The 19,975-nt window shown below is 44.2% G+C and overlaps 1 protein-coding gene across 1 annotated transcript in view; it reads right to left on the reverse strand.

The window, feature by feature from the left end:
* The window catches only part of AFAP1 (actin filament associated protein 1), a 106,447-nt gene that overhangs the window by 18,367 nt on the left and 68,105 nt on the right, over nt 1–19,975 (reverse strand). The window contains exons 9-10 of the mRNA XM_054985244.1: nt 19,801–19,950; nt 584–795 (exon numbers count right to left, since the gene is read on the reverse strand). Coding sequence (XP_054841219.1) covers nt 584–795; nt 19,801–19,950 — 362 coding nt within the window. The remainder of the gene's footprint in view (nt 1–583; nt 796–19,800; nt 19,951–19,975) is intronic.

The following is a 19,975-nucleotide window of genomic DNA, read 5'->3' on the forward strand; positions in this document are numbered from 1 at the left end:
AGTTCCACCACCTCTTTTCCCAGAAAAAAAGCCTATTTATTTATTTAAAATGTTTAAATGCTGCCTTTCCACTTAAAAATAGGTTTCCCAAGGTGGCGAACAATTAAAACATTAAAATTACATCTAAAATACTGATATAAATACAGTAAAACATATTGACATATCAAAACACACTCGGCAACGCAAGGCCTGAGCCATATTCCCATTTCAAGAAGGCTGCAGAAGTGGGTTTTGGAGGTGTGATTTTATTGACTGCGCTTTTGTGCTTGTGTGTGTGTGTGTGTCTGCCTGCCTTTGGTGTAAGTTCTTATAAATGTGTTTAATCTGTGTTCATTTGCCTCTTTCTAACTTTTGACAATGCGCCTTTCATAACCTAGTGTTTGTAGCCCATTTTTCCTAAATATCTCTAAACCTGCCTTCTCTGGCACGGCTTCTGCTTAGCTGTCTCTGCCAACAGAGGCAGAAAGAAAGAAACACCCTGCTTTGAAAAACAGAACTGGGTATTCTCTAATGTATGGAATATATGCCACAGCATGAATTCGGCTTTTGTTAATCTCTGCAATGAAGCTGCTAAGCGATATACCTCTAACACGGCAACCTCCTGTGCATTTCGAAGCAGACGGAACGTCAAAGGATGCTTGGAATCTAACCCTGGAATAACTTCACAGCCACGCAGGGGAATAGAAACAATATGGTTCTTCAGATCTGTTCTGTCTTTGTGGAAAATTAGTTTATTATCTTTCACCCTGCACCAGCGCTCACGCCAACGATTATTCGAGAGTACATTCAGATAGCCTGCAAATAGACCAAAAAAAAAACAACAACCCTCAAGCACCGTTTTTAACTTCAAACATTCTTTCAAGGCAACTTGGTACTTATCAAACGCAACGGAAGAATTAAGCCCAGAGCTACCCTATGAGTGCCGCTGCATTTTAATAAAGATTTCCCAAGTGGTAATAAGGGTACCGTATCTGAAATTCTTTGGGGAAGGGATGCCAAATGGACTAAAGTGTTTGCCAATGCTGTCACTCAGCTATTCCTTTAGCACTTCTCTTCTATTGTAGCTCCAGGCTGCGGGGAGGTGGCAGAAGATGGCGTCACTATCTCCATAGTTCTGATGGACTCTTACTTTGGTGCCATTTTTTCTTTCAAATCAGACCTTCTAGAAAGACATGATGCTGTCAAGGATCCAATCAGATTTGATGACATGACGGCATGGCTGAGCAGCCTTGCTCTGATTGGGTCTGGGAAGTGACAATGTCTCTCTTAAGGTAAAGGATACCTACAGCTTTGAAAAAAATATCCTGTTACAGAACTTCAAAATACATGAGGCTGTGTAAAGAAAACAGAAGACTTAGCCGTGTTAGTCTGTAGTTGCAAAATACTAAAGAGTCCAGTAGCACCTTTAAGACTAACCAACTTTATTGTAGAATAAGCTTTTGAGAACCGCAGCTTTCTTCATCAGATGCATAACCAACTTTATTGTGGCATTAGCTTTCGAGAACCACAGCACTCTTTGTCAGATGCATAACCAACTTTATTGTAGCATAAGTTTTCGAGAACCACAGCTTTCTTCATCAGCGTTGACTAATCATAAAGTTGGTTAGTCTTACAGGTGCTACTAGACTCTTTACTCTTTTGTAACGAAAACAGAAATTCTTGTTCTCAGAAGAGTGAATTCTTGTTCTCAGAAGAGTCAGGTGGACATTTCAGATCATGAATATCTTGACTCCTACATGGCAACGTGACCTTCGTATTCGTGTCTGAGCAACAACACAGAAAGTTTTTCCAGTTGCTAAAAAGCACAAGTAAATCTTTTCTGCACTGCAACCTAATTACTGCAGGTGAGCTCTGGATGGCTCGGTCCAAATCCAGTTTCCTTAGCAGGAAGCAGTAACTGTTTTAGAAGGAGGAGCCCTTGCTAGAAGAAGTCTGGCTCTACCTCATTCTCCAATGGAAAAGGCGGTTCTAAATCATTTGGAATGTCCTCCTGCCAGATCAGGAACAGATGGCATAAGTAAGGCCCAACTGGGTTAGTAGGAACTTTAATGCTCCCTCCCCAAAACATACAATTCTTTTCCCCACTTTACGGGACAAAAATAAATGACAAAAATACACAGAATCACAGAGTTGAAAGGGGCCATATAGACCTTCTAGTCCAACCCCCTGTCCAATGTAGGAGCAGCCTAAAGCATCCCTGACAAATATTCATCCAGCCTCTTCTTGAAAACTGCCAGTGAAGGGGAGCTCACCACCTCCCTAGGCAGCTGATTCCACTTTTGAACTACTCTGACCGTGAAAAAGTTCTTCCTAATATCCAGCCGGTACCTTTCTGTCTGTAATTTAAGCCCGTTGCTTTAACAGCTTCTTGCCCTCCTCCAAATGACAGCCTTTCAAATACTTAAAGAGAGCAATCATGTCCCCCCCGCCTCAATCTCCTCTTCTCCAAACTAAGCATTCCCAAGGCCCTCAGCCTTTCCTCGTAGGGCTCAGTCTCCAGACCCCTGATCATCCTCGTCGCTCTCCTCCGCATCCTCTTGATTTTGGCCACATCATTTTTGAAGTGAGGCCTCCAGAACTGCACACAATACTCCAGGTGCAGCCTGACCAAGGGAGTATAGAGAGGGACTATGATCTACTGCAATGTCGATGTAATGGCCGTTTTGATACAACCCAAGACTGAGTTTGCCCTTTTTTTTGCCACCGCATCACACTGACTGCTCATATTTAGTGTACAGTCCACAAATTTTTTAATCAATTATCTGGATGAAGGGGTAAACTGGCTACTCATTAAATTTGCTGATGATACCAAATTGGGAGGAGTAGCAAACACCCAAGAAGATATTCAACAAGACCTGAACACTCTGGAGAAGTGGGCGGTTGTGAACAGGATGCAATTCAGCATAGATAAGTGTACAGTGTTACATTTGGGCTACAAAAATGTGAAGCACAAATACAGGATGGGGGTTATCTTTAAATTTTAACTCTATCTTCTTGGGTGTTTGCCACTCCTCCCAATTTGGTATCATCAGCAAATTTAATGAGTAGCCCGTTTACCCCTTCATCCAGATAATTGATAAAAAAGTTGAAAAGTACCAGGCCCAAAACTGGGCCCTGTGGCACCCCACCGGACACCTCCCTCTAATCTGATGAAATGCCACTGACCACCACTCTTTGGGTGCGGTCCTCTAACCAGTTCCCTATCCATCAAACTGTCCTACAGTCCAGTCCACAGTCTTCCAGTTTACTCATTAGAATGTCATGCGGAACCTTATCAAAAGCTTTACTGAAATCCAGGTAAATCACGTCAACAGATTTCCCACAATCCAGTAAGCTCGTCATTCGATCAAAGAAGGAAACCAGGTTGGTCTGACAGGATTTGTTGGGGACAAAACCATGTTGACTTCCCTGGATCACTAAGCGGTCCTTCAGATGCTTCCATCTGCTCTAATACCTTTCCAGCAACAGAAGTCACACTGACCGGCCTGTAGTTTCCTGGGTCATCCTAATTCCCTTTCTTAAAAACTAGGATAACATTCGCTCTTCTCCAATCTTGTGGCACATCCCCAGTCCACGCTTTATAAGCAGCTGTCCAGTCCGAGAGTAGGCCGCAGTACACACTTCATAAGCTTTTTTAAAAAAAACAGAAACTTTATGCTCCAGACTTTTCTCCTTGCACAAACCTTTCCACATACTTAGCTATACTTTTTATGTACACTGAAATCCTGTTTTAGCAGGTAGCAAGAACCATCATTTCTTAGAAAGCTTCAAAAACAGAATATATAAGCGATACTACTTTGCTCTCCCAAAAGGATATGCTTACAATTGCAGTAACCAGTGCAAAAAGGAAAGTGAGGGAAAAAGTGGATGCATCCAGTCTTTCCTGCATGTCAGCCACTTCCGAAAAAATGACAATTAAATGCCCTTGGTGTTCTGAAACACAACACACACACACACACACACACAAACCCCTTCCTCTACTCCCACTGGAAACACTAGCAATTAGTCTCCAAATTTACTTAAGTAATAAAAAGTTACTGGAATTTTCAGTTAAAGGGAGGTGTAAGGAAATCATAAATTTAAGACCTATGTACTGGTAAGATGCCCTGACCTGGATAGCCCAGGTGAGCCTGATCTCATCAGATCTCAGAAGCTATTTTATGTTTGTATTAGATCGGAAAAAATACAAAGTGCTAATTCAGATGTTGAAGGACATGAAAATCAGGTATAGATGGGAGCTACCAGAAGGAGTGTCCTTTGAGTTTGGAGGGGCCAAAAAACGCATTAGATCTGAGCGAGAGATGGAGCGATTTATTAAGGACAATGAAAAAGACTTACCAACAAGATTATGAGTATGGAGTGTAAAGTATTATCTTGGAATGTAAATGGATTAAACTCACCGAATAAGAGGAAAAACATTTTTCACTGGCTACTAAAACAAAAATGTGACATTGTTTGTTTGCAAGAGACCCATATTAGAAAACAGGATGTAAAATATTTAAAATCTGGAAAACTGGGCAAAGAATTTGTAGCGGCCTCTAATAAGAAAAAAAGAGGAGTGGTGTTGTACATAAAAGAGGAGCTACAGCCAAAATTTGTTATGAGAGATGTGGAAGCTAGATTTGTAGCAGTGGAATGTATTTGGAATTTAAAGAGAGTGTTGGTAGTCGGACTTTATGCACCTAACGGTGCAAAAGAAAGCTTCTTTGAGGACTTGAGGAAGCATTTAGACGATTTTGCATATGACCAGATAATTCTTGCTGGAGACTTCAATGGAGTGACAGACTTGGAACTAGATAAAAAGACTACAACGGCACAAAAGAAAAGAGGACTATTACCAAAGCTTTTTTTTGAGTTGATTCAACAAGAGACTCTCGAAGATGTATGGAGGAGAGAATATCCTAAAAGCAGACAGTTTACTTTTTATTCTGCAAGGCATTCTACATTATCAAGAATTGATATGATCTGGGCCTCAAAAGACTTAGCGTTATGGACTAAGGAGGTAGAAATAATGCCGATGGTAGGCTCAGATCACAACCCAATTATGTGGAAATTTGGAAAAAGGAGAAAAAGGAAAGCATGGAGAATAAATGAGGACTTGTTACAGGGAAGAGAGAATATGGAAATATTGAGAAGAGAGACAAAGTTTTTTATACAATACAACGTGAATAAAGAAGTACCAACCAATAAAGTTTGGGATGCTTACAAGGCGGTTATAAGGGGCATACTAATGGACTTAAATGGTAGAGCAAGAAAGAAGAAAGAGGAGAAAAGACAAGAGATTGAGGAGAAAATAAAAGCCAAAGAAATACAGCTAAAAAAGAGACCAGGGAAAAAGAAAGTATACCAGGAAATTAAAATACTTCAAGAACAGCTAACAGCAATGAGTAACAAAGAATTGGAGTGGAATCTTAAAAGACTGAATCAAAAAGCGTTTGAGGGCGCTAATAAACCTGGGAAGTACCTGGCATGGCAATTGAAGAAGAAAAGGGAAAAGAAAATAATAAATAAAATTTGTGAAGACAACAAAATGTATTTGGAGCAGACTACCATTAGTAGAGCCTTTTACAAATTCTACGCTAAGCTGTATAATAAAAAAGAAGTAAACAAAGAATCAATAGCGTCATATTTGGAGAAAACCAAACTGCCAGAAATCTCGGAAGCTTGGAGAAATAAGTTGAACAGTGAAGTAACTGACGAGGAAATAAGTAAGGCAATACAATCTGCAAATCTAGGAAAGGCGCCAGGGCCAGATGGACTTACGGCTAAATTTTATAAGACAATGGCTAATGAACTGGCACCATTCCTAAAAGAGGTGATGAATGGGGTTTTAAGGGATCAAAGGATTCCAGATACTTGGAGTGAAGCGAACATATCATTGATCCCAAAAGAGGGCCAAGACCTGACTAACGTGAAAAATTATAGACCTATATCGCTACTCAACAATGACTATAAAATTTTTGCGAAGATATTGGCGGAGAGATTGAAGGGGTGGCTCTCGGAAGTTATAGAGGAGGAACAAGCAGGCTTTTTGCCAGACAGACAAATAAGAGACAATTTAAGGACAGTGATAAATGCTATTGAGTACTACGATAAGCGTTGTGATAAAGAGGTTGGTTTCTTCTTTGTGGATGCTGAAAAAGCATTTGACAATTTGAACTGGGACTTTATGTTTGCCACTATGGAAAAGCTACAAATGGGAGAAAGATTCATAAGAGCAGTGAAAGAAATTTACAGAGACCAGAGTGCAGCAATTGTGGTGAATGATGAGGTGACCAAGAAATTGACTATAGGTAAAGGTACAAGACAAGGTTGCCCGTTGTCTCCACTGTTGTTTATTTTGGTCTTGGAAATATTGATGACACAGATTCGAGAAGATAATGCAATCCGTGGAATAAAAATAAAGGACTTTTCCTATAAGGTCAGAGCATTTGCGGATGACATAATGCTAATTGTGGAAGATCCAATTGAGAATATGCCAAAGGTAATAGAGAAAATTAAGGAATTTGGAGATTTGGCAGGGTTTTACGTAAACAAAAAGAAGTCAAAGATATTATGTAAAAATATGACTAAACAAAAACAACAGTTATTAACGGAAATAACAGATTGTGAAGTAACAAGTAAGGTGAAATATTTGGGAATTGAACTGACTGCAAAGAATATAGACCTATTCTATATAACTACTATGACTACTATACTACTATATAGTATACTACTATACTACTATATAGTAGTAGTATACTACTACTATATAACTACTATTCTATAAACTGTCAGACTTGTGGCTAGATAACGTTCTTACTCCAGACTACCTCCTGCAATTAGACAACAGTCCATTGTTTCCAAAAGGCTTTTACTGAAGAATTAGTTCATTATAGTCCACGAGCCTGAACACAGGTCCAGGATGGTACATGTGCATTGTTACCAATGACAAGCAAAGCATGAGATATAGAGTAACAGATCACAGCAGGCCCAACCTCCCCCCACAGTTCTCAAAACAACCCCTTTGAAGTCGGAAGAGCAAGAAGTTCCCAAGGCCGGTTCTTGGTGGAACGTCGGTAGCCAAAACAATCCTTTTCTGCGAGATAGCTGCCTGGGAACCTTGGCACCTGGAAGAGAGCACTTACACACTGAAAGGATTAAAATGGAGTCAGTTAAGCAAAGGCATACAAGAAAGCAGTCTGGACCTGACATTCTGCCCCCTCTAAGATGCTCCCCCTCCAGGTTTCTGTGGGTAGCGGGAGTGGAACGCCTTAACTAATCTAGGGGCATGAACATGTACAGAGTTCACCCATTCATCAAACCCAGAGTCAAAGTCCTTCCACCTGATGAGATAAAATAACTGGTTCCTTTGTATTTTAGAGTCCAGTATTTGTTGCACTTCATAGTGGGTTTGATCATCGATCAGAGTGGGGATTGGAGGTGCACGGGTGTGCCATTGGTTAGCAGGAGGGGCTTTTTTCAACAAACTTACATGGAAGGTATCATGTACATGACGAAGATTCTTTGGCAGATTTAGAGCAACAGTCACTTTGTTGATCACTTTGCGTACAGGAAACGGACCTAAAAATTTCAATGCTAGCTTGCGGCTGGTTTGGGTTGTTTTCAAATTCTTTGTGGAGAGGTAGACCAGATCACCCGGCTGTAATTCCCATTCTGCCGCGCGGTGGCGGTCAGCATATTTTTTGTAATCCTGTTTGGCTTTGATGAGATGTTTCTTAATCTGCGTCCACTGTTGGGCTGCTTCCCCCCACCATTCGGTGACGTCGTTGGAGGCTGTAGTAGGGGGAGGAAGTGCCTCGAATGGGAAGGGCTTGAAGTGGAAGCCATAAACGATTTTGAAGGGAGTTTCTCCCGTAGAGGCGTGCACGCTGTTATTATACGAGAATTCTGCCAAGGGGAGCAAATCAAACCAATTATCCTGTTGGAAATTAATATAACAGCGCAGGAATTGTTCTAATATCTGATTTGTTTTTTCTGACTGTCCGTCTGTTTCTGGGTGGTGGCTTGAACTCAGACCTTGTTCAATACCCAGTAGTTGTAAAAGCTCCCGCCAGAAGTTGGCAACGAACTGTCCGCCGCGATCCGAGATCACCTTGGATGGAAAAGAATGTATTTTTACAATGTTTTTTATAAAGATGTCAGCTAGTTTTTTAGCCGAAGGAATAGTAGTACAGGGTATAAAATGGGCTTGCTTGGAGAATAAATCGACCACGACTAAAATACAATTGTGTCCCTTGGAGGGGGGCAAGTCTGTGATAAAGTCCATGGAAATTATTTCCCACGGTCGGCTTGGCATTTCTAGGGGTTGTAGGAGTCCCGGAGGTTTTCCTTTTCGGGATTTGGCGCTGAGGCAGATGGGGCAAGACGCTACATATTGTGAAATGTCCTTGCGCATGCCCGGCCACCAAAATTGGCGCTGTACCAAATGAAGTGTTTTTAAGTACCCATAATGTCCCGCTGTGGGAGCATCGTGACAGCGTTGTAACACTTCTTTCCTTAAGCTTTTGGGTACATAGAAGCGATCTCCCCAGAGCCATTCCCCCTGATTGGATTGTTGCAGTTTGTTTTTGGGCACAGCTTCCCCCTCCTTTTCCACTTCAGCTTTTAATTTTTCTCTCCATCCCTGGTCAGGTTGGGGAAAGCGGGTGGTGCGGCTGCGTGTTGTCACCACGCCCCCTAATTGCGTAGGCGAGAAGACTGTGTCGATTGTCTCCTCCCTTTTGCTTTTGTGCTGGGGCATGCGTGATAGAGCGTCCGCCAAGAAGTTGGTTTTCCCAGGGAGGAAGTTTAAAGTGAAATCGAATTTAGAGAAAAACTCCGCCCATCTCAGTTGTTTGGCGTTTAGTCTGCAAGGGCTGCGCAGGGCTTCTAAATTTTTATGATCCGTCCAGACTTCGAACGGGTGGTGGGCTCCTTCTAACCAATGTCTCCAGGTAGTAAGAGCCGCTTTTACAGCAAAGGCTTCTTTCTCCCATACATTCCAATTCCTTTCCGATTCTGAAAACTTTCTGGAAAGGAAGGCGCAGGGTTTGAGCTTTTCATCCGCCCCCCGCTGTAGTAGTACACCCCCAATTGCCGTATCGCTGGCATCGACCTGTACTATGAACGGGCGACTTTTGTCGGGGTGTTGCAGAACGGGCTCTGATACAAACCGCGTTTTTAGGTGATCGAACGCCGTTTGGCATTCCGCCGTCCAAGCCAATTTCGCACTTGGTTTTTTGGCTTGGTCCCCCTTATCTTTGGTTTTCAACAGTTCAGTTAGGGGGAGTGTGATTTGGGCGAAATTTGCAATGAATTCTCTATAGAAGTTGGCAAAGCCCAGGAAGGATTGTAATTCCTTGCGGGTTGTGGGGGTTTGCCAATGTAGTACTGCTTGTATTTTACTTGGATCCATCTTCAAACCCTCCCGGGAAATACAATAGCCCAAGTAAGTGAGTTCCGTCTTGTGAAATTCACATTTGGAAAGTTTAATAGGTAACTGGTTATTCATGAGGGTGGTTAAGACTCTTTTAACCAGTTCTACGTGTTCCTCTTCAGTTTCTGAATAAATTAACACATCATCCAGATACACCACTACACCTTTGTAGAGGAATTCATGCAGTACCTCATTAATCATGGACATGAAAACTGAGGGGGCTCTGGCCAGGCCGAAAGGCATAACTAAGTATTCGAATTGGCCGAGTGAAGTGTTGAAGGCCGTTTTCCATTCATCCCCCTCTCGAATACGAACGTGAAAGTAAGCATCTTTCAAATCTAATTTCGTAAAGATCTTACCTTGAGCCACGACGTTGAGTAGATCTCGTATGAGCGGAATAGGGTAGGCATTGCTGGAAGAGACCGCATTAAGACCTCGGAAGTCCGTGCATAACCTCAAGCCCCCATCTTTCTTTTTTACAAAAAGTACTGGCGCTGCATGGGGACTGTTAGCTGGCCGGATAAATCCTCTTTGAAGGTTGAGGTCGATGAATTTGCGGAGCTCCTCTCTTTCGTTGGGACTCATAGGGTATAGGCGGCCTTTGGGCAGCGAGGCGCCAGGTAAAATTTCCACAGCACAGTCTGTCCTCCTGTGAGGAGGTAACGAGTTGGCTTCTTCTTCTGTGAAGGCTTGGGTGTACGCCCTGTATTGTTTGGGTATTAGGTTGACTTCTTCCTGGGAGAGGAGAGCCGGTTTGGTTGTGGTTGTATCTTTTCCCCAATTTTGATCCCACCGATGACTTTTGCATGACTCATGGGTGAAGGTGATGCTTCCCTCTGTCCAGTTGATGTAGGGGTTATGATCGCATAACCACCGGCTTCCCAGGATCAAAGAGTACTTGGCGGTGGCACTAATAACGAAAGATCTTTTTTCCCAATGTTGCCCCATGCCTGTGATGACTGGCATGGTTTCTGTAGTCACTGGATTCATGTTAGTGCCATCCATTTGCTCGAAAATGACCGGTATGTCTAATTCTTTGACGGGGAGCACTAGTCCGTTTACCAAGGCTGGTGCAATAATGTCTCTAGAGCAGCCCGAATCAATAAGGGCTTGTACCCGGATGTGCATCCTTTTGTCAGAATTCACTAAAGTCACTGGTATGAAGAGTATGGACCCGTACGGTCGGTTCGGAACTGGAACTGACTGAGGTTTGATCTGTCGTTTGGGTCCTTTCACGACAGATCCATTTCGTTTCCCGAGGAGGGGCTTTCTGGATTCTCCCCTCCCACCATCGCCGTTGGATCATATTCCATAACTTCTTCCAGTTCTAGCCCCCTCTCAGGGGGATTTCTTCTCGGCGCTCCCCTACCTCTTGCCGTTCTGGGGGCTGGGGTAGGGCGCGGTGGCGCCGGGTAGGCAGCGGGGGCTGGGCGTCTGAGTTGGAGCAGAGGTCTTTGCACAGGCCGATAAGGACATTGCGCTGCAAAATGACCACTTTGTCCACACTGCAAACACAATCCTTGTTGCCATCTAGCATCTCTCACTCCACGGATAGCGTAGCCAGCCCCCTGGCTCCCTCGAGCAGGAGTGGAGGAGCATCTTTGGCCCGGAGGTTGTTGGTGTTGCTCCACCAAACGAACTTCCATCATACGGTTTTCTACTTCACAGGTCAATTGTATCCACCCTAACAGCGTAGGAGGATTATCTTGCATTAAAGCCCTGTCCAGCAATCTAGGGTTTAAACCCTGTTTAAACATGATAATCTTGGTGGATTCCTCACACCTTGGGCATTTGGCAGCAAGTTGTCGGAATTTGGCGGCATAGTCTCTAGCCGACATGTTGCCTTGCCTGATAGCCTGCAATTCTGTTCAGGCTCTGGTTTCTTCCAGGGGATCCTCATATTGAGCTCGGATTGCGTCTACCAGCCCTTGGAGTGTATCTAACTCAGGGGCCCCCACGTTATACAGTCCTGCATACCAGTCAGCTGCTTTGCCTTGAAGACGTGACCCCAGATGTTCGATTTGACTAGCTTCACTTCCGAAAAGATGCCCCCAAAGATTAAAAAATTGTACTACTTGTACTAGAAAAAATCCCAATTTGGAAGGGTCCCCATCGAACGTAGCATCCAACTTGACCCAACCCATCGGGAGGTCTTGTCGAGGGGCCGGTGCCGGCATTGGATAGACATCGAGTGGGCCGAGGGGTTGTCGTGGAGCTGGCGGCATCTGTGGTAGAGGTTGCTGCGGGCGCGGTTGCGGCTGGCGCGGTGGAAGCCCTCCCGGAAGCAGCTGGGGGGGGTCCTCTCAGCATAGGTCGCGTTGGCCGACCGGGTGCTGGTTCCCCTCTAGGCAGCGGCTGATGAGGGGCCGGCCGTAATGGTAACGGATGGAGAGGTAGCGGATGAAAAGGTACCATATCCCCTCGAGGCCCTGGCGTTGGTCCCGTCCCTGGTATGTTTGGCGGTTGGTTCGCTTGCGTCGTGGTTGGAGGGAGAAGCGGAGCCGTCGGCAGTAGCGGTTCTCCTCCGCCGTTGGTAGGAGTGGTGGGACGGGGATCTCCCGGCTGCGGCCCGTCACCTCCTCCATTGGTCCCATCATCAGCTGGTCCCACCGGTTGGTCAGGATGGGAATCATCTGGACACGGGTCATCTGGGCCGGGTCCTTCTCCAGTGACCGAGTCCTCATCTCCCGTCTCCGGTGGCTGCTGCGGCCAGGGTTGAATAGGACCCCCCGGCCGAGGTAGGAGCGTTTGAAGGTTGGCCAAACTCTGACTGATGTCTGGTAATCCAGCGGGCCGATCACGACCGCTGTCCCCCGCAACTAGCACCGACAGCAGGTGGACGGCACTAGCCAAACTTTCTTCCATATTTATGAGTCTGTTTTCCAAAAGCTGCACTCTATCCATAGATTCCTCCCCCTCAGCAGCTCCGGCCGTCTGCGAGGTTTGCCTAGTTTCCGTCCGCGATCCCGTGGTGAGCGTTTGCTGCCAAGGCAAGGGTGTCTCGTCTCCTCGCTCCTCTTGGGACCTCGCGGCTAAGACTCCTTTTGTCAGGCCGGTGATTGCCGAAATCCCTGAGTCAATGGCTAACGTTCTGCTTTGCAGTTGCACCCACTGGTGCTCACTTACTTCTTGTTGCCCCGACCACGGGGTGACTTCCGTATAATCCCAACTCAGGGTGCCACGGCGGGACGTGTCCCACTCCGATTGTTCGGTCGATCTATTCCAATATAGCCAAGGTTGTTCACCGGTTTGCTCGGGGATGGATTCCAGGCTACGCCGACTATCCAGCTGTAAATGCGTGAACATCGCGCTGGCCCTCCTATCCCTCGTTTCCCTTGGTCTCGCACCCCACTGTGTCGAGGTAGGCAGCGACAGCAGAGGAAGAGCTGCGGCCCGAGGCTGAGTATCAGCCCTGCTTGGAGCAAGGGTATAGATCGTTGTAACCGAGGAGTTATCCTCCCTCGGTGCAGGTATTTGAGAGTCCGAGCCTTGAGAGCCGGGAGAGGCATACGGGTCAAACAAAGGATCCCTGACAGGGACAGCTTTGGATTCCGTCTGATCCGGCTTAGGCATTGGAAAAGTAGATTGGTAACAAAATGTCAGACTTGTGGCTAGATAACGTTCTTACTCCAGACTACCTCCTGCAATTAGACAACAGTCCATTGTTTCCAAAAGGCTTTTACTGAAGAATTAGTTCATTATAGTCCACGAGCCTGAACACAGGTCCAGGATGGTACATGTGCATTGTTACCAATGACAAGCAAAGCATGAGATATAGAGTAACAGATCACAGCAGGCCCAACCTCCCCCCACAGTTCTCAAAACAACCCCTTTGAAGTCGGAAGAGCAAGAAGTTCCCAAGGCCGGTTCTTGGTGGAACGTCGGTAGCCAAAACAATCCTTTTCTGCGAGATAGCTGCCTGGGAACCTTGGCACCTGGAAGAGAGCACTTACACACTGAAAGGATTAAAATGGAGTCAGTTAAGCAAAGGCATACAAGAAAGCAGTCTGGACCTGACATAAACAACTATGAGAAATTGTGGACTCAGATAGAGCAAGATTTGATTAAATGGAATAGATTGAATTTGTCATGGTTGGGAAGGATTGCAGTAGTCAAGATGAACGTGTTGCCAAGAGTGATGTTTCTGTTACAGACAATACCAATTATTCGGGACTCTAAGCAGTTTGAAAAATGGCAGAGAAAAATATCAGATTTTGTTTGGGCAGGCAAGAAGCCTCGAGTGAAAATGAAAGTATTACAGGATGCAAAAGAAAGAGGCGGAATGCAACTGCCCAATCTAAGACTTTACTATGATGCAATTTGGTTGGTGTGGTTGAAAGATTGGATGACGCTGAAAAACCGCAAATTACTGGCCTTAGAGGGATATAAAAAAATATTTGGATGGCATGCATATTTGTGGTATGATAAAGTAAAAGCAGACTCTATGTTTTTACACCATTATATTCGGAGAAGCCTCTTCACAATTTGGAAGAAGTACAGAGATTACCTACAGGAAGGAATTCCCTCCTGGGTGGTTCCTTACGAAGTAATAGATCCGAGAACTGTCGATAATCAACAACAGCGTTTAACGTATAAGGAGATAACACGAATAGAATTTTCTAAACTAAGAATAAAGACACAAGATGAGCTGTCTCCAAGTTACGATTGGTTTCAATATAGACAGATTAGAGATCTTTATAACTCGGACTGTGCGAAGGGAGGGATAAGAATGGAGAATTCGGAATTAGAGGAGGTAATCCTACAAGAGGATAAAAAGGAAATCTCTAAGGCTTATAAAGTGTTGCTAAAATGGTACACTGAAGATGAGACAGTTAAAGTGCAAATGGTGAAGTGGGCTATAAACTTTAATAAAGAAATAACAATGGAGGCGTGGGAATACTTGTGGAAAAATACGTTGAAGATCACGACATGTACTAATATCAAAGAGAATGTCTATAAAATGATTTATCGTTGGTATCTGACACCAAAGAAAATTGCGCTAGGGAATTTGAATACGTCTAATAAATGCTGGAAATGTAAAAAGCATGAAGGATCTTTGTATCACATGTGGTGGACTTGTGAGGTAGCTAGGCAGTACTGGGGGGAAATAATAAGAGTGATAAGTGAGATTTTACAATTTCAAATAAATAAGAACCCAGAACTCCTGCTACTGAACTTGGGAATGGAGGGCATTCCAGCACAATACAGGACATTGTTATTTTACATGACAGCAGCGGACAGACTTTTGTATGCGCAAAAGTGGAAAGTGCAAGAAGTGCCCACTATCGAGAACTGGATTTACAAATTGCTGTACGTGGCGGAAATGGACAAAATGACAAGGAAACTGAGAGACCTTGATCCAGGACAGTTTAACACGGATTGGGAGAAGCTGAAACAATATTTGCTGAAAAAATGGGAAGTGGGAGGAGAACTGTGGCAGTTTGAAAATTACTGAAATACAATAAAAGAAGAGGGAGGTGACTTTACCGGGGACTGAAGAGTTAAATGAGAATTTCTAAGCAATTATTCTAGTTGACTATTATATTTAGTATTAAGTAATAGAGGTGATATTACAGGAATTATAAGGATGGAAACTAACTAATTTCATTTCTGACAGATAACTGCATAATGGAGAAATTATATAATTAAAATAGAATGAATATAAGTAAGGTGGAAAGAAATATATAGTAACATATAGAAGATAAGTTAAATTGATTGACTTATACTGAAGGTATATTGTGTTTACAGCAGTCTTTAGAAATGTGCAGATTATGGGTCAAATTGATTGATCATTTTTGGTAGACAGCTGTATAATGGAGAAACTATATAATTAAAATAGTATGAAGATAAGATATGTAGAAGGAAGTAAAGAGTAACATATAGAGTATAAGTTAAATTGATTGACTTATATTGAATGTATATAATGTTTATAGAAGTATTTGGAGCTAGGTAGAATGAGGGACAAATTGTTTGTCCCATAAGGAAGATGAGATTAGAAGGAGTAAAACAGAGTACAGAGTATTAAAATTAGAAAATGATTATTATTATTAAAGAATACATGCCAGAAATGTAATATTTAGTTGATATAGATAAGCTTAGAAGAGAGTGAAAGTATATGTATAATAGATAAAATAAGTTTGAAACGAGTAGGGGAAAAACGGATAAGGGGTTGGAAAACTGTTGGAAGTCAACAAAAGGGGGGGAAAGGGAGGGGTTAGAACAGGAATATTGAAAGGAAATTGATTGTATTGATTATATTGATTTCTAATCCAATAAAATTAAAAAAAAAAAGATCTCAGAAGCTAAGCAGGGCCAGCCTTGGTTAGTAATTGGATGGGAGACCTACACTGAGGACCAGGGTTGCAGAGGCAGGCAATGGCAAACCACCTCTGTTATTCTCTTGCCTTGAAAACCCCACCAGGGGTTGCCATAAGTCAGCTGTATCTTGAGGGCACTCTCCACCACCACCTGGTAAGATGGCTGAACCTCGGTTCAGGAGTTGTAAGTGCTGATGAGATTCTGGTCTAGTTAAGAATGGGTCTTGAGTGGTACAGTGATGTGCTGAGGTCTGAAAAGATGGCTTCTCAGCTCACCCTGTTTGTTATTCCTGTTCTGTTTCTACTTCATGCTCTACAGCATACCATCATGTAAGAGAGAAGCTGGGAGCGCCATGGCCGTTTCCAGACGGCTTACCTGCCTCCGGAACATTGCGGCATGTTGCAGGGAAACCGTGAAATATCGCGTTTTCTCGCGTGAGTTTTGCGCGACGTTGCAACGTTCCGGAGGCGCAACGTTCCGGAGGCAGGTAAGCCGTCTCGAAACGGCTCATGCTACAAACTGCTTCAGCATGCCCTGTGCAGCCTGGCATGGTAGAGGGCACACAAGTTAACAGGTGAGACAAAATACCAAGAATGCCAGCTAGAAATGCTTAGTTAGTAAGCTTTATAAGATTTAGATAGGCAGCTTTTAGCTAGCAACTGTATAGGTTTATTTGTTTTGAATCTGTTGCCTGTGTTTTGAGTGCTTCATGCTTTGCAAACACTCCTCAAGTCAATAAACTGAAGCTTTATTGAAGCCCGTGCCAGGATAGATAGCTTGTACGTGGATGCACCCAGAGTGAACCCAGAGACTGAAAAGTCTCACAAGCAAATGAACAGGTTACTCCTCTCTCGCCTAATTGCTGTGAGTAGCTATCAGCAGCACCCAGAATCTGGTTCACATCCTGGTACATGCAGGAAGGGATTAGACTGGCTCTGAAGGAGGGGGCTGTGAAGCCTCACTAGATTTGATGGCATCCTCATGGCCATCATTACAGCTTTTTAAAATGACTTTAAAATGGCAGCAGCATCCTTGTGTCACCACGAGGATGTCATGGAGGTACCCAGTGCCCTGAGCAGGGAAACTAGAAACTAGAAATTTGGTGTTGTGGTAACTTAAGAGCAGCAGGACTCTAATCTGGAGAGCCAGGTTTGACTCCCCACTCCTCCACTTGAAGCCAGCTGGGTGACCTTGGCCCAATCACAGCTTCTCGGAGATCTCTCAGCCCCACCCACCTCACAGGGTGTTTTTTGTGGGGATAGTAAATCACTCTGAATGGGCATTATGTTGTCCTGAAGGGTGGTATATAAATTGAATGTTAGTATTACTACTATTATTTTCTAACTGAAGTAAAGTGGAAAATAAATTGTAGTATTTGGAGGAGAAATTAGCACACTGCACACAAAAATGAGAGAAAGAATATCAAGGCAGTCATTAAATAGGAATGTGAGAGGGATCCATGAGGAAAAGAGGGGAGAAGCTGAATGGGACAAGAATGGAGGTGTGTGTAAAGAGGATGGGGAAAAGCCAGGTTGGTTTTTAAAAACCAACGAAATGCTGCATGTGTGCATAAAAAATATCTGACACGTGTCTGAAAGCCTCCTTCCTGCCCAAACCATTGCTTAGGACCAGGGCTTTTGCGGGGGGGGGGGGGGGAGAGGTGGTGGAACTCAGTGGGTTGCCCTCGAAGAAAATGGGTCACATGGTTGGTGGCCCCGCCCCCTGATCTCCAGACAGAGGGAAGTTGAGATTGCCCTCCGTGCCGCTCAGAGCCAAAACACACGTTAAGAAATACCTAGGTTCAGCACGTGTTCTCTTACCTCAAAGTTTGCTTGGATCTGTAGGCGTCCTGGAAGCTTAAAGTTTAGCATTTACAGAGCAGCAGGGAGGGAAATACAGGCGCCTGTATTTCCCTTCCCCTTCCTGCTGCTCTGTAAATGCTAAACTTGTTCTCTTACCTCAAGGTTTGCCGGGATCTGTAGGCGTCCTGGAAGCTTAAAGTTTAGCATTTACAGAGCAGCAGGAAGGGGAAGGGAAATACAGGAGCCTGTATTTCCCTCCCTGCTGCTCTGTAGATGCTAAACTTTAAGCTTCCAGGACGCCTACAGATCCCGGCAAACCTTGAGGTAAGAGAACACGTGCTGAACCTAGGTATTTCTTAACGTGTGTTTTGGCTCTCAGTGGCACGGAGGACAATCTAAACTCCCCTCTGTCTGGAGATCAGGGGGCGGGGCCACCAGCCATGTGACCATTTTCAAGAGGTTCCAGAACTCCGTTCCACCGTGTTCCCGCTGAAAAAAAGCCCTGCTTAGGATACTACAGAATGAACTCTCTAACAACATGTGTCTGAAAACACAGTGCAAGTCAACTTGTTCTTTGCTGAATACTACATTTCATGCCTTCTGACCATCCTATGGGAGGAAGCTTGGAAGTCTTTTGAATGCAAACTCAGTTGTTATATTTGCCCCAATAAAGGCATGTGGGAGAGAGCAAGGAACTCCTTTGAGGTTTTTACTGCACCAAGCTGGGTTGGCATTACCACATATGGTGGAAGCTTTAAAACAGAACTCATGTTCTTCAGCATTTATTTCTCATTCTGGTGCCAGGTTTCACCTGAAAGTGAACAAGGAACTCAGGGCGGTTTCTGGACCACCATTTAAGAACTTCTACACAAACTCAAGCAAGGTAAAAAGAAAGTCATACAACCTTGACCAATGCTACAAGCAGTTTGTGGGAAATTTAAAAATCCATTTGATTAGGGGAGAAAAATTACACACCAGACAAACACAGTGCCCTGTGACAAACACAGAAATGCTGGAGGAATGAGAAGGTGATGGGGGTGGCCAGGTTAGGAGCAGAGGGGCTGAACAGGAAGAGATGGCAGAGCTAAGGAGGAAACCTGGGATGCTGACAAAGGCAGGCAAGCTGAAGAGCAGAAACTTAAAAGAGAAGAATGGCTGGAGGGAGAAGTCTCGAAACAGAACCACCTATAAGATGCCCAACCAGGAGAAACAGTTTCCCCGGGTGGAGGAATACTCCCCCTGACACAAGATTATCTGGCAGCAGGAGAAGGCACCACCACTAGTGGAGCAGATATGTGGGGTCCAACACAACGGCTTGGATCTTGAGGTAAATCTCTGCTGACAGAAAGGGTTCTCATCAGTGGAAAAGGACTTCCTAGCCACCCCCACCACACACACACACACACACACTGCAGCTTAAACTGGCCCCCAAGACGATCTTCCTGGGGCCACCAAGGAACAGCATGAAGTGGGAAGTCAAAGGGAGTCAGAAGATGTAAATTGGCAATAGGATCCAACCTAACGCTTGCAACTTTTCATGTCTCAAGAGGAAGCGCATACAGATACGTTTGCACATGTAGGGAGAGGGTATTCATCAACCCAATCAATGGGAAATTGCATAGCCAAGAGGTGGGGGGAAGGGAGGGCTTAGGGATGGCTGTTTACAGCTGGCTTGTTAGTGTGTGGCTGGGAACACAGAAGCAATACCTACATGCATAAGTTGCTGGTCAGATAAGGGGAGAAAGACGCAGAGGTTTGAACAGAATGCTGCGATGTGAATGGAGGTGGGACATTAGGACACCAAAAAAAACCCGGAGACCAAATTCAAGACATAAATAAAGCCATGGGCCTGGAAGATTAGAATACCATGGAATACAAATCTGGCTGAACTTTTTCTAGCTGCTGCCTTTATTAGTTTACTTGCTAGTTTGGTGTAGTGGTTAAGAGCGGCAAGACTCTAATCTGGAGAACTGGGTTTGATTCCCCACTCCTTTGCTTGAAGCCAGCTGGGTGACCTTGGACCAGTCACAGCTCTCTCAGAGCTCTCTCAGCCACACCCACCTCACAGGGTTATTGTTGTGAGGATAATAACACACTTTGTAAACCGCTCTGAGTAGGTGTTAAGTTGTTGAAGGGCAGTATATAAATCGAGCCCCTGGGGATGGGCGGTATATAAATTGAAATATAAATAAAATATAAATATAAAATATTGTTATTATTATCATAATTATTATTAACAAGCGAACATGAGACGCCACTCACCACATGTGGGGATATCTTCTTCTGCTGATGAGGTTTGTTCGTCTGTGGACGGCTTCTTCTTCCCTAAGCCGATGATCTTCGTGATCTTTTTCCCCGTTACTTTAGTCACTGTGCCCTTAGAGTCTGTCTTTGAGCTCTTTTTCCTCTTGACTATCAAGAGAAACACAAGTCTTAC

This window comes from Eublepharis macularius, chromosome 7 (genome assembly GCF_028583425.1).
Source record: "Eublepharis macularius isolate TG4126 chromosome 7, MPM_Emac_v1.0, whole genome shotgun sequence".
In the NCBI taxonomy this organism is placed as follows: domain Eukaryota; kingdom Metazoa; phylum Chordata; class Lepidosauria; order Squamata; family Eublepharidae; genus Eublepharis; species Eublepharis macularius.